This window comes from Eutrigla gurnardus (assembly GCF_963514095.1).
Source record: "Eutrigla gurnardus genome assembly, chromosome: 16".
Lineage (NCBI taxonomy): Eukaryota > Metazoa > Chordata > Actinopteri > Perciformes > Triglidae > Eutrigla > Eutrigla gurnardus.
In genome coordinates, this window is record NC_139927.1 from 15,253,030 (window position 1) to 15,269,507 (window position 16,478).

The following is a 16,478-nucleotide window of genomic DNA, read 5'->3' on the forward strand; positions in this document are numbered from 1 at the left end:
TTACTGTACTCTACAGTTTCGGCTGTTAAACAAATGCTAAATTCAGTCCCGAGAAACCAGGCTAATTTGTCTTTTCACTGATGCGGAGCAGGTTTCTCCTTTCTCACTGTGACGGAGGGATCTTTTTAAGTGCTGCGTGTGAGCAACATAAGGAGGGCCGAGGAAGAGCGGGGGTGATTTGAGGTGAAATGTAAACGAGGCTAGTCAGAAAGGATTAGCATCTTGTGAGCTGCATGGCCCTGCGGCAGCACCCGACACCGTTACAATGGCTGCTTGTTTTTTGTGGTTTACCCATGGATTTAAAACACTTTGTGTGTTTCTGTAGCTTGTATGTGTAAGTCCATGATTGAGGGGTTGTTATTTAGATGCAGCATGGATATGGTTTTAAAGATTCTGTGTACCTTAACGTGTACAGTTCTCAAAAATCTATTTAAAATGTTTTCAGATACAGGTAAGTAATACAATATTAAACCCTGCCTGTCTCTGCAGTTTGCTAAAAATGACAGAAATTCACATCCTTTGCTGCTTTATGCTGCTTTGTCTGTATCAATAGGGTGGTCTTCAATTCAAATTGTGATACCGTCAAAGGGTTTTTGACTTCAATATTTGGCCTAATAGATCATGCAGGAGCCCTGTTACCTGTGCCTTTGCACATTGTGCTTCAGCAAATGTTGCAGCGTTTCCTGTTGCCATGGTTACCCCTCCGATGCAGCGAGAGAGGTGGAGGCAGTAGCCTTCGCAGATATAGAACAAGGCACTAGTTCATCAACGGAAACTGAAGATGTCAGAAACATTAAAAGACAAAATATTAGGGAGCCTTTTTTTCACACAATGAAAATCTGCAACTATATTACCACAAACTACAGCGTTGAAAAATTGCTGCGGAGGCTGGTTTGTTGCAGAGCTGTACAGGAATTTACCGTATGTCAATTTGTGATGCCTTATGTGGTCATCCAAATGAAAAGCAAAATTTAAATGTTAACCATAAAGCCTCTTTTTTACATTCAAAGCTTCTATTGAGGTTTTCAAAGGAAGCTGTGAATTTCTATCATCATATTTTATCATCACCTTAAATAGATGTTGTGATGTTTTTACTTATTTATGGGGATACTTATTTGTTGCTGCATTTATGTTTTGTAAAAGTATGGACTGTATGCAAATATTTTTGTCTCTCATGTAATTCTTGTAAAGTGGTGGTCCATGTGCCAACTGTAACAGGAAACTGAGGTTCATTTGAGTTGTGAATTTTGCGAACCTCACCATGGGCATTATGCCACATAATAAAATGCAGTCACAATCACTGTATGGCAGAAACAGCTGTTAAACAAGTGATGACTGTGAACCTAACCCTGCCTCACATCAAATGTATTCAAAGGATAATTACTAAGCATCACTTGAGTTTTATTGGTGGCAGTGTCGTTTTCCAGGAGCCACTTTACACTTGGGTTTCAGGCTTTGGCAAACAGCATTATCACTTGTTCTAATGAAATTTAAAAAAGTTGCACAAGTTCTGTTAATGACCTTTTCTCTCTTTACCTTGTGTTCCGTGTCTACAGGTCAGTCAAAGCTGAAAATGAGTGCAGTGGGGGAAAACCTGCTGGACCCTGCCACAGAGTCTCGCAAGAGGAAGGGCTCACCATGCGACACATCAGGGCAAAGGTAAAGACCCTGCCACGTCGATGACAAACATAACATTACTGGGCAAAAAGATACTGCAGATATCAAACTCTAAAATGTGAATTTGAGGTCCGGAATTAACACCTGCCAAGCGCCAATGCAGGAGTAATTCTCAGAAAAGTACATGTTTGTGACAAAATAGCCATGTAACAGAAATCAGAGTGTTTTTTGATGCATAAATGATTAATATAAATGGTCATCAGTAATGATTGCCAAGTAGATCTTAACCCAAATAAGGAAACAATCATGTAATTGAGTCGATCATAAAGAAAATTGATTGCCTGCTATTTTGATCATTAATTGTAAGTGATTTCTCTCACAAAACATTCCCATGTTTCTCCTTGAATGTAAGCTTTTACTGCTATTTATATTGTAAATGCCAATTTGCACTACTGGTCAAAATAAAACATCAAATGTGTTTCTTAGAGACCAAATAAATTATCTATTAATGGAGAAAATGATCAGCAGGTTAATCGAAAGGAAAAAAAACAAACCTATTAGCTCTGTAAATCAAAGATCATTAGTTATGTCATCCAAACATTATTAGATAATATAATGACAAGGAAAGTGTTGCCCCGAGTTATGAGAAATTTCACAGGATGTTTTTTCTGCTTTGAGTACATTTTCCTCAATATTCTCACACATTTCCTAAGTATCATTTTCAATGCAGGACTTTTACTCATAGAGAATTTCAGGGAATTTTTACAGTGTGGTGTTAGTACTTTTACTTCAGTAAAGGACATGAGTACTTCTTCCACTGTCATGAGAAAAAAGAAAATCCTCCGGGTCTAGAAGGCTGTGATTTAGGGTTAACGTTTTAGGTTGGGGTCAGGTTTAAGGTGGGTCGCGGTCATGGTGAAGGAACAAATGTAGTCAGTGGTGTGTGTGTGTGTGTGTGTTTGTGTGTTTGTGTGTGTGGGTCCATTAGGCCTGATAGCTGATGTAAGCTGATGTAACAGCCCAGCTAACATTTCTACAGCAACTACACTGAGCCACCGACCTGCGCATTCACACAGCAGCGTCCTCCCCCTCCTCACCCCTCCCTCCCTCGGTCACCACGCCTGTGTTTTCTGGCTGGCCAATGCACTGACCTACTTTTGCTGTTGTCGTCTCACACACACACATGCACACACACACTCGCATATACACACATTCCTTTTTTCATGTTTACCACATACCTTGCTGCTGGTTGGTCTGAAAGTATATTAATGAATCTGAAGAATAAGATTGACTCTGGAGAGGCTCAAGTTAAAGGCAGATTTAAGTTGCTTTTATAATATTTTGTGTGAATGACTTGTGGCAGTTTTCTTGTTTACATATAACGGAAGCTTATTACATGCAGCTGGGTGAAAAACCACCACACTTACACAGCACTTTGTGATGTCACTTAAATGTTTCCCACCTCTGGCTCGACCATTTAAACCAGTGTTTCTCAAACTTGACCAAAATCCCAAAAGGACTTATCTATAAATTGCTAGAAGAGCAAATTTGTGCATGAATGAACATCCCTGATGCACAGCCGTTTATCCCTCGTTAATATCAGATCGATTAAGTACTAATACCTACTGAGATGACTAGCGTAGTAAATAAAAGTAAGAAATCTATTTATCAACATTTGAATCAGGTACTACACAAGTAGATCTGTTTTCAAATGTTATGTAGAATAGAATTATATAATAATATTCATAAATTCACCATGTCTGAAAAGAAATTAAATTCTGTTCTAATGTTATTTGACTTTATTATAAAATACGGTTAGGTCTATAATTACAGTATGTATGTAATAATGTCCTTCCTTTCTGTACTATTTACAGAGTCTCACTGAGTGATGCCTTGTTATTGGCTACAAATGTAAATGTACAGATGGCTAATTGAGAAGAATGGCACGTATTAAAAATGATTGCATGGACCTGTAAAATCGTAATAGATTAATTAAAAAATAAATCAACTAAATTCTATGATTAGGCCTATCGATTTCACTGTCAATCTATATCTGTTTTATGGCACTCACAGTTTTCTGATGTAAGTTAGCCCAAGAGATTAATTGATTCCTTGAGAAAATAAACAGTAGATTTAGAGACATTTAAGAAAATCATTAGTTGCAACCCTGAAATGTGGAATCACTCACTTTCTTTGTGTAGCTCAAACAAAAGGACCGAATGCAAGTGCAAATTTAGTGTCTAAAACTCACACTCGGTTGTCTCCAAATGTCTCTCCCTGCAGTGTGGAGAAGCGGAGACGGGAGCTGGAGTGCCACTACATCGAGGAGCTGGCTGAGCTGCTGTCATCCAACATGGGCGACATTGCCAGTCTCAGTGTCAAGCCTGACAAGTGCCACATCCTCAAGAGCACTGTGGACCAAATCCAGCAGATGAAACGGCGTGAGCAGGGTGAGGGAACACACACACACACACACACACACACACACACACACACACACACACACACACACACACACACACACACACACACACACACACACACACACACACACGTAGATGCATTGATTTGCACCTTAACCAGATATTCTGCTGTCAAGAAGTTGGCTTGCTTTTGTTGCGCTACAAAGAACATTCTTCACTGAATATTTTTCCACCTGCAAACTATAAAAAAAATAATTAATTAAACTTATGATGAATCGCATAAACATTTTTTTTTAAATTGCATATTTGTGCACCTCTGTCGGGGACAAATCTTTTATCAAAAATGTCTTGAAATTGCATAAATTCCGACTCACAACAGGAATTTTAGAGGTCAGAAAAAAGTGAGCTGAATGTGAGCTTTACTTGTTTTCTCCTAACAGAGAAAGCAGCTCTTCTGTCTCCAGACGACGAGGTACAGAAGAGCGACATCTCCTCCAGTAGCCAGGGGCTGGTAGAGAAGGAGGCGCTGGGGCCCATGCTGCTAGAGGTGAACTACCCGTACACAATCACACATTTCCACATCTGGGATTTTTACTCCAGCTCCGCCAACAATTTGATCTGATTTTACTCCTCTCCTCATTTAGGCCCTTGATGGGTTTTTCTTTGTCGTCAACCGGGAGGGCCGCATCATCTTTGTCTCAGAGAACGTGACAAGTTACCTCGGATATGCCCAGGGGGAGCTGATGACCTCAAGTGTATACAGCATGCTCCACGTGGGAGACCACAATGAATTTGTTCGCAATCTGCTGCCCAAAAGCCTGGGTGAGTGAGCTGGGACTCTAAACTGAGTGTGCAAGCATCTGCTGTCTAACATTTTACATCTGAGGTTTAAGTTGCAAATTGTTCTTTATTAAAAAGATATTGAGTACATTTATTTTCAGTATCTTCAAAAGGAGTTGGCAGTAAAATGAGAGTACAATCGTCAGTACAGAGTAACCTGGGTCATACATGAAAATCCTGTAGCTAGAGCCATGGAGAAAGGCAGAGTGACGAACTATGGACATTTTTGAATCAACTTAGTTTCTTTGCTTCATGAAGCTACAAAGTGTGCAAGGATAAGGAAGGAACGGTAGCATCAAGGTGTACTGACATCAAACGTGAAGCAAATTTTTCGCGACACTGAATACAAAGTTAATGCAAAGACGCAAAGGAACGTCGGGCAGTGTGAATGATGCCAATTATGCATATTTTCCATCCTTTTTAGCCGTTTTCTGCAATTGAATTGCAACAAAATAGTAAATTTTGGCTTCATAACACTGTAGTAAACCAGCTGAAGTGTGTTTTGCTAGCAGTGATCACCTCTGGGTGATGTTATGAACTCAGACATGACAGTGTTTGATTACCCAGTGTATCACAACTTTAGTCACAACTTTGAGCTTATAATGAAAATGGAGATGCTTCTTATCAGAACCAAAGAAAAGGAGTGCATAGACGACACGTAAAAGCAGTTGTATTTTCTGTTCTGATATAGTTATTCTTTTTAGACCCAGAAACTAAATGCAAATGACATTTTAGCAACCTGAGATTTCTCTTCTAGGAGGGCCTGAGTGGGATTTTAGGGTGCTATAACTGCCCAAAAAGGACCATTCTAATGAGGGAAACACACTTTTCATAATACTGTTTGTAGCATATAGCACATAGCAAGCAGATTTGCTTCTTTCAGTATGATCCTGGAGTGATTACTCGTTCAACCAGATTGTCATCTTCCAGCAGCTGTGAGGAAAAAATAGAAAATGAGACAATAGGATGATTTGGCAAGAACCGTGTTGGACTGGGTTCTATGGCACAGAAAGATAGCTTTGTGTTCAAAAGGAGCGCACGGGGAGATTATCTTATGTAACTAATTAATTAGGTGAAACAGACCCAGAAAGGTTAGAGTGCAAATGGATTATTGAATTAAAAGTTTATTCTTTTAAATCAAGAAAAAAATAGATTTTAAATCTTGATCTCTTTTTGGGGTTCGTGGTCTTGTCTACTCGATTAATATCAAGGTATCACATGAATTAGTTCCCTGTCTGCCCTCATGAAACGTTTTCAAGCCTTTAAGTCATAATGTTTATTGCCTCACTCAAAAATTAACACTGACCGGCTAAAAGAACGATAATCCACACCCACAGGGAACATTTTCCCAAGGGATGTGTTACTTTTTGGTGTGAATGACAACATATGATTGATCACATCGATGCTAACCTCTGTGTTTTACTGTCCTCTCGTCCAGTGAACGGTGTGCCGTGGCCACAGGAACCCAGCCGTAGGAACAGCCACACCTTCAACTGTCGCATGCTGAAGAGGCCACCGGACGAGTTGGATTCAGAAAATCCCGAGGCTCGGCAGCAATATGAGATCATGCAGTGTTTCACCGTGTCCCAACCACGGACCATGCAGGAGGAGGGAGAGGGTATGAGCAAACACACACACACACACACACACGGCTGATTATAATATGATTGATCTACAATGTTACCTTTTTTTACCATTATTTTTGTTAAGGCCTATGAATACTGTATATTTATCACATAGAAAATATTTTCTGTGTACTGTAAATATGAGCTGTGTCCTTTTAAAAGGGTGGTGAATAACTCATAAATATTCTCACTTTTCATGCCTCCTTGCTGACGACAGATTATATTTTCAGTTTGACCGTTCGTCTGTTCTTGTCATCGCGATCTATCGGGAACACCTGGAGCTATTTTTTTTTTTTTAACTGGCACAAATGTCCACTTGGACACAAGGATAAACTGATTAGATATTGGTGGTCAGAGGTCACTGTGACCCCACAAAGCACTTCTTTGGACTCAAGTATTCATATGCTACTGACAATTTCAACTGCAACTTGACTATTTTAGTTGCCTTTTTACTTAAATGAAAGTTTTAAATAGTATCCAAGCAATCTTCCACAATCACAACTTCCATTATCTGACCAGTTGACTAGACTTTTGGTGCGATGGCATTGATAAAACAGTATGATGTAGTTCCTGCATTGTATTTGCTGTGCTGCTGAGTCCTGCTTGCTTTTACTGATTTTGATAAGAACTGGCTCTTGCATATTGTAGAATTGTACTCACAGTATACTACGTATGCACACATTGCCCAGCTCTGATTGGCTGTTGCAGCTTCTCGTTAACACAGCAAAACCAAATAATTAGGTTCGATTTTTGTTTGTGCATCTTTTCCATCGCAGCGTTGACAGGCACATCTGTTGTTACCTTTTCCCCCCCTTTCTTTGTCACTGTTATTTTTCTTTCATTGTGGTATACAGTGTCAGGCACACACACACGCACACACACGCACACACACACCTCACCACTTGCGTCCTCTCTTTCTGCAGACCTGCAGAGCTGCCTGATCTGTATTGCCTGTCGGATACCTCGCGCCCAGCCTTTCAGCACTGAGTCTTTCATCACGAAGCAGGACCCCACAGGTAGGACACTCACGCAAACACACACACTCACACGCTCACTCACAAACAGAGATGTACTATAAAAGTCGGGATTCCCAAAAGTAAATTTATTGTGGCAAAAGGATGGGATTGTGAGAGGTGTACAATTATCTCAAATTGATTATACGTACAGGAAAGCTGCAGAATATACACATACTTGTATCATACTTTAAATAGTGATTGTATTGTGTTATATAACATTTATGTCCAGGTGGCCTGAAAACTGGAAAAGCAGGATTTAAATGCATTTTAGCTAACGTTCCAACTCAAGAAACAACTTCTTCATCCGTGTGTGGATGTTGAAACCTATGTCGACTGACCATGTGTGTGTTTGTGTGTGTTTGTATGTGTGTGTCTCCTCCAGGGAAGATCATCTCCATAGAAACTAGTGCTTTGCGAGCGACAGGCCGACCAGGCTGGGAGGACCTGGTCAGGAAGTGCATCTACGCTTTTTTTCAGCCGCAGGGCAAAGAGCCCTCCCACGCCAAGAAGCTGCTGCATGAGGGTGAGTAGCCACGAGTGATTGTTCAGCTTCACTCCCAGAAATCATTGACACACTCGCTGCCAGCGTTGTCGTGGTTACCAGAGTTTGAGCAACCACAGTGATCACGTCTGTCCGGGTCAAATGGTCACTATAAGCGGATGATAATTATATCTCATGCAGGTCACCATCAAATTTACATTTGCTTGTTTATTATGAAACAAACAGCTTCACTATTTACTGGCTCGCTGCCATCAAAATCTTATGTTCTCAAGTTAAAGTTTTTATCCCTTAACATCATGTCAGATATGAATCCTGTCAATCCAAACCAAAGGTCAAGTCAAACTGAAATATAAAATATTATAAAAAAGTCATTTTTAACCCTGTTGGATCACATCCCCATTCACATTGTGCACCTATTAAACAATATATAAAACAGTATATAAAAAAATCTAAATTCTGAAAAAAATATATATATTTTGACTTTAAGCAATGAGGATCTTCTCTTGCGACACATTTGTTTGTCTCTCTGTAATGCTGTAGAAAAACAAAAGACTTCTTCTAGGTAAGCTCTTTCAGTTCTAACCCTCTTTTTACCATTCAGGTTTACAAGGTGATTGTGAGAGGATAATAACATGATTTATGTGTAGGTAATAGGGTAAATTGACAGACCAGTATTGGATTATGCCACTGGAATCCCTAGTTGCTAACGCAATTCATTGATGCTGAAGTATAATGTAGTCCTTTGGGGGAGTCGGAGCTCTTTAAGCCTGGATGCATCTGTGAAAGCAAAAAGGCAGAAAACAAACAAGAGACAGGAGCAAATTCTTAACCCTGTCTTTGCCTCTTTCTCTTTCCCTCTGTGTGTGTGTGTGTGTGTGTGTGTGTGTGTGTGTGTGTGTGTGTGTGTGTGTGTGTGTGTGTGTGTGTGTGTGTGTGTGTGTGTGTGTGTGTGTGTGTGTGTGTTGGTATCCCCATCAGTGATGACCCATGGCACCGCTATCAGCCCATTGTACCGTTTCACGTTAAGTGACTCCACCCCGCTCAGCGCTCAAACACGCTGCAAGTTCTGCTGCCCCCCCAACCCTGATGTTCAGCCCTTCATTATGGGCATTCACACTATTGACAGGTACGATCCTTTTTGGAGCAGGTTTTTGTTTTTCCTCCACCGTGTGGTCTCCTCAGGTCACAGTTATCTTTTCTTTTCCTCCAGGGAACACAACACTGCTAGCTCTCAGGAAAACACTAACCCCAGCCTTCCACCGACCCTTGGCAGCCTTGCCCAAACTCCCTCCCGCTCCACTTCCCTTCCTCCCGGCAGCAACTGGACCCAAGGCTCAGGCCTCGCCACCTCGGGCCTCCACACCAACAACACCAACACCTCCCCCCACGGACATAATCCAGCGACACCCACAGGGTACCTGACGCCCAATCGGACCTGTCCTCAACAGGTCAACAGCCCCTCTCCTTTGAGCAGCCCACTCACAGCCACCCCTACCTCTTTTATGTCACCCAGGATGCCACAGGCCAGTCCTGGGTTAGGGGGAAGCCCTCGGCTACCGGGGAACCCCTTCTCTCCTTCCACACCAGGTCTCCACTCCCCAGCCGGGGAACTAAGTAGTGGAGGCAGCCTCAACAGGCAGCAGTCTGGCGGTGACGGCAGTAGTGGCGCCAGCGGTGGGTCAACGGGGTCCTTCTCCCTGTCGTCTCCTGTCCTTCAGAGACAAGCCAGTACACCCACCGCCCCTTCTACATGGTCTCCATCTGCAAAGCCGCCAGAGGAAGGAGAAGGAGGGGGAGAGGACTCTGTTAAAGCCCCCCTTCCTTCTGCCTCACAGCTGGGTGGTAACAGACTCAATCAGCTCCTGGATAGCAATGGGACAGGAGTTGAATCTAACAACAACAGAAACAGAATCCACTGCACCTCATCACCTCATCCCCCTAACCCCCATCCTGCCCCTCAGTGCCCTGCCTCTCACAGTACTCTAACAGAACGGCATAAGATCCTACACCGGCTGCTCCAGGACACCAGTCCCAACGATGCCTCCGCCACCAACGAGGAAGGACTAAACAAAAACAATGTTGAGATCAAGAGGGAGCCGCCTGCCAGTCCGGCTCTGATCGCAGCACCTCCCAAGTCCAGCTCCAGAGAGCCACAGGACCATCAACTACTCCGTTTCCTCCTGGACACAGATGAAAAGGTTACCATTAAACAGTCCTTAAGTTTTTATGTGTTTCATTTGTGTGTATTTAGGAGTCATTATTTTCAGTCTGTAAAAAAGTACTAAAATGCATGTTGTTTGACCAATGAGACTCACCGTCAAACTCAAACGGAAGCGTAATTTGTTTTTGAAGGACTTGGGAGACCTGCCGCCTCCATCTGCTCTCAGCCTGCAGACAGTGAGGGTGAAAGTGGAGAAGAGAGCCAGCGTGGAGGGAGTGGCCTGTGCCGTGTCTACCGTTGCAACAGGAGGTGCATCCAAACCTCTAGGAGTTTGCAACAGCTCAGCTTGCATCAGCCCCAAAGCAAGCCCCGTCGGCGAGAACCGCCGAGACAGCCGAAGAGACAGCCGGGACTCCACGGTACGATTGTTTCCATGGTTATCTATAATACCTCGAACCAGGCCGAATCTTTTGCTTATCCCGGTAAAGAGTTCGAAAAATGTTCTCTTTTTGGCAGAATATGTTTGAGGTCATTTAGAAGCCATTATCAGCATTATTTTTTTTTTATCTAGATTGGCTTCTCCTGGACTCTCCTGATACCATAGCGCATATCAACCAGTATAACTAGAAGCCCTAGTCAGGATATGCAGGCCCTTAACCCCCCCTCATCAATTTTTTCATTTAAAGCCACTACAAGTAACTTTTATTTCCTTGATTTTGGCGGCCCCTGTGGACAAAAGTGGTAGTGTTTCTGAGCACCAGAATCTGTTAAAAGATTCTCCTATTTTACCCCAGTCCTGGTTCTGGTTATCCCATGCCCTCCTTTCCATCAGCGGGCCCAGCAGTTTGGTGTTGGTGTTGGCTCCTAGCGGGGGCCGGTAGTACAGTGAGGCGAAGTCCTCTGCCAGGGGGGGTAATAGGTCATTTGGACTCAGAAAGAACAACTAAAGAACTAACGAAGAAGAAGAACTAAATAGAAATAGCCAATTTTCTCGCTGATGGTGTCGTTAACTGATTATGTCATATAGAGTAGGGCTGCAACGATTCATCGAGTTACTCGATTAACTCGATTATGAAAATTCCTCGAGGCAAAACATCTGCCTCGAAGCCTCGTTAAATTCCTATGACGCGCCTACGTGCAGGGATCCGATTGTTCCACACGGACCGTTGTTCAGGAAGCACACCAGCGCGTCATACACGGTCATTCATTCTGAATTTAGTTGGCGCGATGGTGGAAAGTCAGACTCAGAATGTCCGTAAACGACAGAGAGTATCGGGGCTAAACAACGGTATCCTGCTTGCCCATGTGAGCGATTTATTTCTGACAACAAAACGAATGCGTAAAGTTGTAAAATGTGTGACTAGATGTCTCCTCGTCTCCGTGGCGCATTTATCCGTTTTGTTGTATATCGATCACTTCTCATCCGCCATCTTGCGAGTGACGTATAGAGTTACGTTTATGCATCGGACGCTCGTATTGGCTCCCGTAGCAGCTTTTACAGCCAATCGGAAAGCCTGATTTACGCTTGGCTGTGAGTTGTTGTGTTTGCCCAAACGGACGGAGGAGTTCAAAGCAGAGAAAAGAATGGTCAAACAGTTACTGTAGTGATAGAGAAAGCTAAATACATAAATGGCACAGAAGAAGTACACTATATACACACATATTTAGGGCAGGGAGAGGAAAGGGCCATTGCTGGCAAAACAAAACGTAAATTAAATGTTATCCATGTTTTATCCAAGTTGATTTAACTGTACTGTTGTTAAATTCTCACTGGCACTTAATAAATGGGCTTAGTTTTGGAGCCAAATTTTGTAGTTGGAATGAATACCTCTGTTTATTTTTTTTAGAAATGCTTGATCATTTTACAGCCACATAATTTTCGTTATGCATTATTTGTTGTGGTTGTTTAAAAACGCAATTTTTTTTTATCCGATTCCTCGATTAATCGATCGATAAAGTGCTAAATTAATCGATTACAAAAAGAATCGATAGCTGCAGCCCTAATATAGAGGCATCAGTACTACATAACCAGTTACATAACCAGTTAAAAAGTTGCTTGTAGCAAAATTGTGTCCTTTTAATATCCTATAATCTAAATTTGTAAAACAATAACCAACCCAAGCATTAAGTATGGATTGGGATGTATATCAGTTTGGGAGAAAGATGAGCGAGAGTTTTAAACCCTCGTCAGGGCCTTGCTGATCTTCACAACCAGACTAAAGTGATCTGAACTGAGCCACTGAGCAACACTTCCATCCTTGGAAGGACAATAACGTCTCGCCAGTACAGCTGTTTCCTCATACACACCAATGTGACGAGCAAATAACTGGTGACAGCGGTGCTGTATTAGTTAAAATAGCTTCAACCTGTATTCAGCAGACCTGGCTGACCATCCTAGCTGTCAACAGCCAGCAACAGGCTCAGACTACACCAGATTCTGTCCAACTGTGACACCCACCTCATGACTGAAATTATTAAAATGTGTGTCCTGTTTCAGGGTTGCCGTTTACACAGGCCGAATACTTTACAATCAAGCATTCCTTTAGTGAGCTTTGCTCCTGCATTGGCAGTTGCCTGACAGCCATTGTAAATCATGTTTAATGTTTATTTTCTTGGACTTTGTCTTGACTGTAGGCTCAGCTACCAGCTGCAGCCTTTGAAGCTCACTGGCCTTTGACCTTTTGTCTCTCTCCATCTCTCTGTCACTGATCCTCTGTCACCCATTATTCTTTAATTCTTTACCCTTCCACGCCATTACACCCTTTATTCTTCCATCACGACTGTGTCCGCATCTCTATCCCTTTTCATTTATTTTTGCTCCACTCTGCATTTCCCTTCCTCAGATGTCTAGTGGCCCTGTTGACATGGACCCTCTCACCCAGCTGCTGCCTGGCCTGAGAGGCCCGAGTGGGGCCAAACAGGGCAGCGAGGATCCAACAACCCCTGGCGGAGGCCCCCAATTGCACTCACCAGCGCCCCAGCCCCCAGCTCAGCTCCAGTCTCCCTTGCCTCAGCTCCAGTCTCCAATGCCTCAGCTCCAGTCTCCCTTGCCTCAGCTCCAGTCTCCAATGCCTCAGCTCCAGTCTCCCCTGCCTCAGCTCCAGTCTCCCCTGCCTCAGCTCCAGTCTCCAATGCCTCAGCTCCAGTCCCCCCTGTCCCAGTCCCTTCCCCATTTGCAGTCACCGTCACCCCAGCTCCACTCCCCTTCACCTCAGCTCAAACTGCAGTCACCCACTCGGCTCCAACCCATCGAGGCCAGCACTCCCCGTAACGTAAATGTAAAGAGAGAGCCTCCCGGCACTCCGAACAGAGGTACAGTTTCAAGGGAAGCATATTAACTACCTTCGTAGAACCTCATTCCCAAAATTTGGATTTTCTTCTCGATATGTAAAAACAAAAACAAAAAATGTCATATGCCTGGCACTAATATTGATACCTCAGTGAAGTAGCAATATTCAATTCAAACTGATGAGTGCTTGTACATATATATCCAGAAATGACAAATTTGTGTTTTTCGTCATTAGTAGTATCCAGTCTAGTAGTATGATGCAGAAAGCTCCCTTTATTTATTAATTAATTTATTAACCTACACATTGTTAGTCTGTGTGCCCCCTAGTGGCTGTAGGGGGGCATTGCAGTGTCAACATACCACACATACCTAAACCAAAATACTTCAACAACTGCAACTGTTTCACTATGAGTCTGTGTATCAATATTAAATACTAAAGGTTTGTTCATCATGTTTTAATGTGCTTGTGTTTGTTTTCCAGGACTCATCGATGGCGGCCCAACATCCGGCTGCAGCCTCCAGAGTCAGTCATCCTTTGATTTCTGCAGTCCCCCCACTCCAAGCCAGACACAAAACCAGGGACAGGGAGACCCCTTCCAGACATCCAAAGACAGCAGTCTCTTCCCAGAGGCAGAAGTCATCAACCCATTCAGCTCAAGCACTGGTATACAAGAAAACACAATACACACACACACACTCAAAGAAAATGACCACTGTGGGAACTCTGGTCGTAACTCAACACGGAATCTTCTGTAGCAGTAAAGCATTGTTGAGCTGACCTCTATAGGTACAAGTTTCAATGCTTACACGCATATCACCACTGGGTGTGTTCAGATTGTATTGCGTTACATATATGACCCCACACGTGATAACTAGCAGTATCTCTTACTAATCAATAGTCATTGAAGCGAGGTAAAACATTTAAAAAAGGCATAAGCTGAATTTTTAGCTGATGTTTAATGATTGTTTAAATATATAGCGAAGTGCTACGCACATTAAATTGTTTTTTTATCTTTTTGAGTCCAAATTTAGTGTTAATAGATTTTTTTTAAGGGCTTCAATCGCAATATAACTACTGAAATGTATTTCAGGCCTATCCAAGATGGATGTGGGAGACTCCCAGTTCCAGCCACTGAGTCTGTCTGAGACTTTGTCCTTTGATGGTCTTGGAACGTCTTTACAAGCTCCCTTGGCATCACCACAAGAGTAAGCATCACTGTACCATCAATGCCCAATCCATTCAGTCATTATAGGGCTGTTCCCTATTTCAGTTTTTTTTCTTTCTTTCTTTTCAAAGCTTCTGTTGAGGTTTTCGAATTAAGCTTTGAATGTCTTTCGTCATATTTTATGACATTACCACCCTAAAATGATTATTTGTTGCTGCTGCTATATAAATGTAATTTATATTTAGACCACATGTTAATACAGGTATGTGCCTCCCTTTATACAGTTAATTGATTGCAGTGAAAATGTTTTTTTTAAAAGACTAAACTACTTTACAGCTCTCTGGATTTATTAGAAATGTTTGGATCATACGGGAGCCGTTATGAGATTCAGTCAGCAAAAATATGTGCTAATCAGCCACCAACTGTACAGAAATTCGAAGTTGTGGAAGAAAAATGCTTTTAAAAAGTGACGCTGACACGCCAGTGTGATGCAGCTGGTAATGTACAACGTTTCTCTGTGTGAACAGGCAGTGTGTGCCCTGTACGCTGGATGAAGTGCTGGGTCCTCCGACCACACCTGAGGGCAGAAACGATGAGAAGGCTCTGTTAGAGCAGCTCGTCTCCTTCCTCAGTGGGACTGATGAGAGTGAACTGGCAGAGCTGGATAAGGCCCTGGGTATCGACAAACTGGTGCAGGTTAGTGTGTGATTAAAGATTGTGCAAATCCGCTGCCCGGCTCTCTCGGAGTATCACAAAGTATGAAGGGTGTTTCGAGTGCAGTTCGGAAATGGCTCTTCATATTTTTATTTTAAGATTAGGGAATGATCATTAAGCTGCATGTAGCAAAAAGCCTGCTGGACTGCCTTCCTGTTAAACCCGAGGTGCTTTTAAACAACTCTTCCAACTGTATTTTAGCTTCAGAGCACAGCCTGTTCAGAATGTGTACTTATACAAAAGAAAAGAGACCAATCATCGATATCTCTTTGTCCTATTTGTATCTGCCTTTTCCCAGGGTGGCTGTTTTGACCCGGGGCCCCAGAACCTCCCAACCCAGCCATCCACTGCCACCCCAGGATCCTTGGACCCTAAACTCCCCTCGTACCCTTCCCAATTTACACCAGCTCCACCAGCTCAGTTTCCTCCAGAGCTGGCAACGGTGGTGGGGCCACAGGGTCTTGGGTTTGGAACACCCCGGGGGGCTTTCCCTGGGGGGACGACGGGCATCGGGCTGAGGCCGGGCATGACGCGACTGCAGGGGATGGGCACTCAGCTCAGACTGCCACCCAACCAGCTACGCCTGCAGCTGCAGCAGAGGCTCCAGAGCCCGCAGCAGGTGAGGACACGGAGGTGGTGGTTTGTCTTTGTCTGTTTTTGGTTTGTCCAATCAGTTGCCATCAGTGCATCTCTACTCATTGCTCCTGACTGTGAAAGTGCTGGGAGGTGTAAAGAAGAGCACAGTATTGACCTGAAGCATTCTGTGTTCGTCTGAACCCTCAGATATAATGAACCTTTTTTTTCCCTCTGTCTTATTAAAAACTGCCCTCCCTTCACCCAATCATCATCCTCAACCCGCTCACCCTTCAACACCTGTCTGACCTCTGCTTATTTTTCTCTCTCTCTATCCCTCTGTCTCAGCTCCAGAACAGGATGGCGGGGATGAATCCGTTTCCTGGAGGAGCCCAGCATGTGAACATAGGGCTTCGTCAGGGGGTTCAACAACCTCAAATGCCCTCACAGGTGAGTCACTGTAGAAGCGAATGAGAATCCCTGCTGTTTTTCTGCCGAGCCGGAAAGAGGACCAAAATAATTTGTTTACGTGGATTCAACCACTTTGCCAAA

General features: G+C 43.2%; 1 protein-coding gene across 1 annotated transcript in view; it reads left to right on the forward strand.

The window, feature by feature from the left end:
- The window catches only part of ncoa1 (nuclear receptor coactivator 1), a 55,709-nt gene that overhangs the window by 28,755 nt on the left and 10,476 nt on the right, over nt 1-16,478 (forward strand). The window contains exons 3-18 of the mRNA XM_084031128.1: nt 1,557-1,659; nt 3,901-4,067; nt 4,481-4,587; nt 4,685-4,862; nt 6,319-6,498; nt 7,429-7,521; nt 7,904-8,044; nt 9,002-9,149; nt 9,234-10,221; nt 10,376-10,603; nt 13,028-13,496; nt 13,955-14,137; nt 14,565-14,679; nt 15,167-15,335; nt 15,652-15,972; nt 16,275-16,376. Coding sequence (XP_083887254.1) covers nt 1,574-1,659; nt 3,901-4,067; nt 4,481-4,587; nt 4,685-4,862; nt 6,319-6,498; nt 7,429-7,521; nt 7,904-8,044; nt 9,002-9,149; nt 9,234-10,221; nt 10,376-10,603; nt 13,028-13,496; nt 13,955-14,137; nt 14,565-14,679; nt 15,167-15,335; nt 15,652-15,972; nt 16,275-16,376 — 3,675 coding nt within the window. The 5' untranslated portion in view covers nt 1,557-1,573. The remainder of the gene's footprint in view (nt 1-1,556; nt 1,660-3,900; nt 4,068-4,480; nt 4,588-4,684; nt 4,863-6,318; nt 6,499-7,428; nt 7,522-7,903; nt 8,045-9,001; nt 9,150-9,233; nt 10,222-10,375; nt 10,604-13,027; nt 13,497-13,954; nt 14,138-14,564; nt 14,680-15,166; nt 15,336-15,651; nt 15,973-16,274; nt 16,377-16,478) is intronic.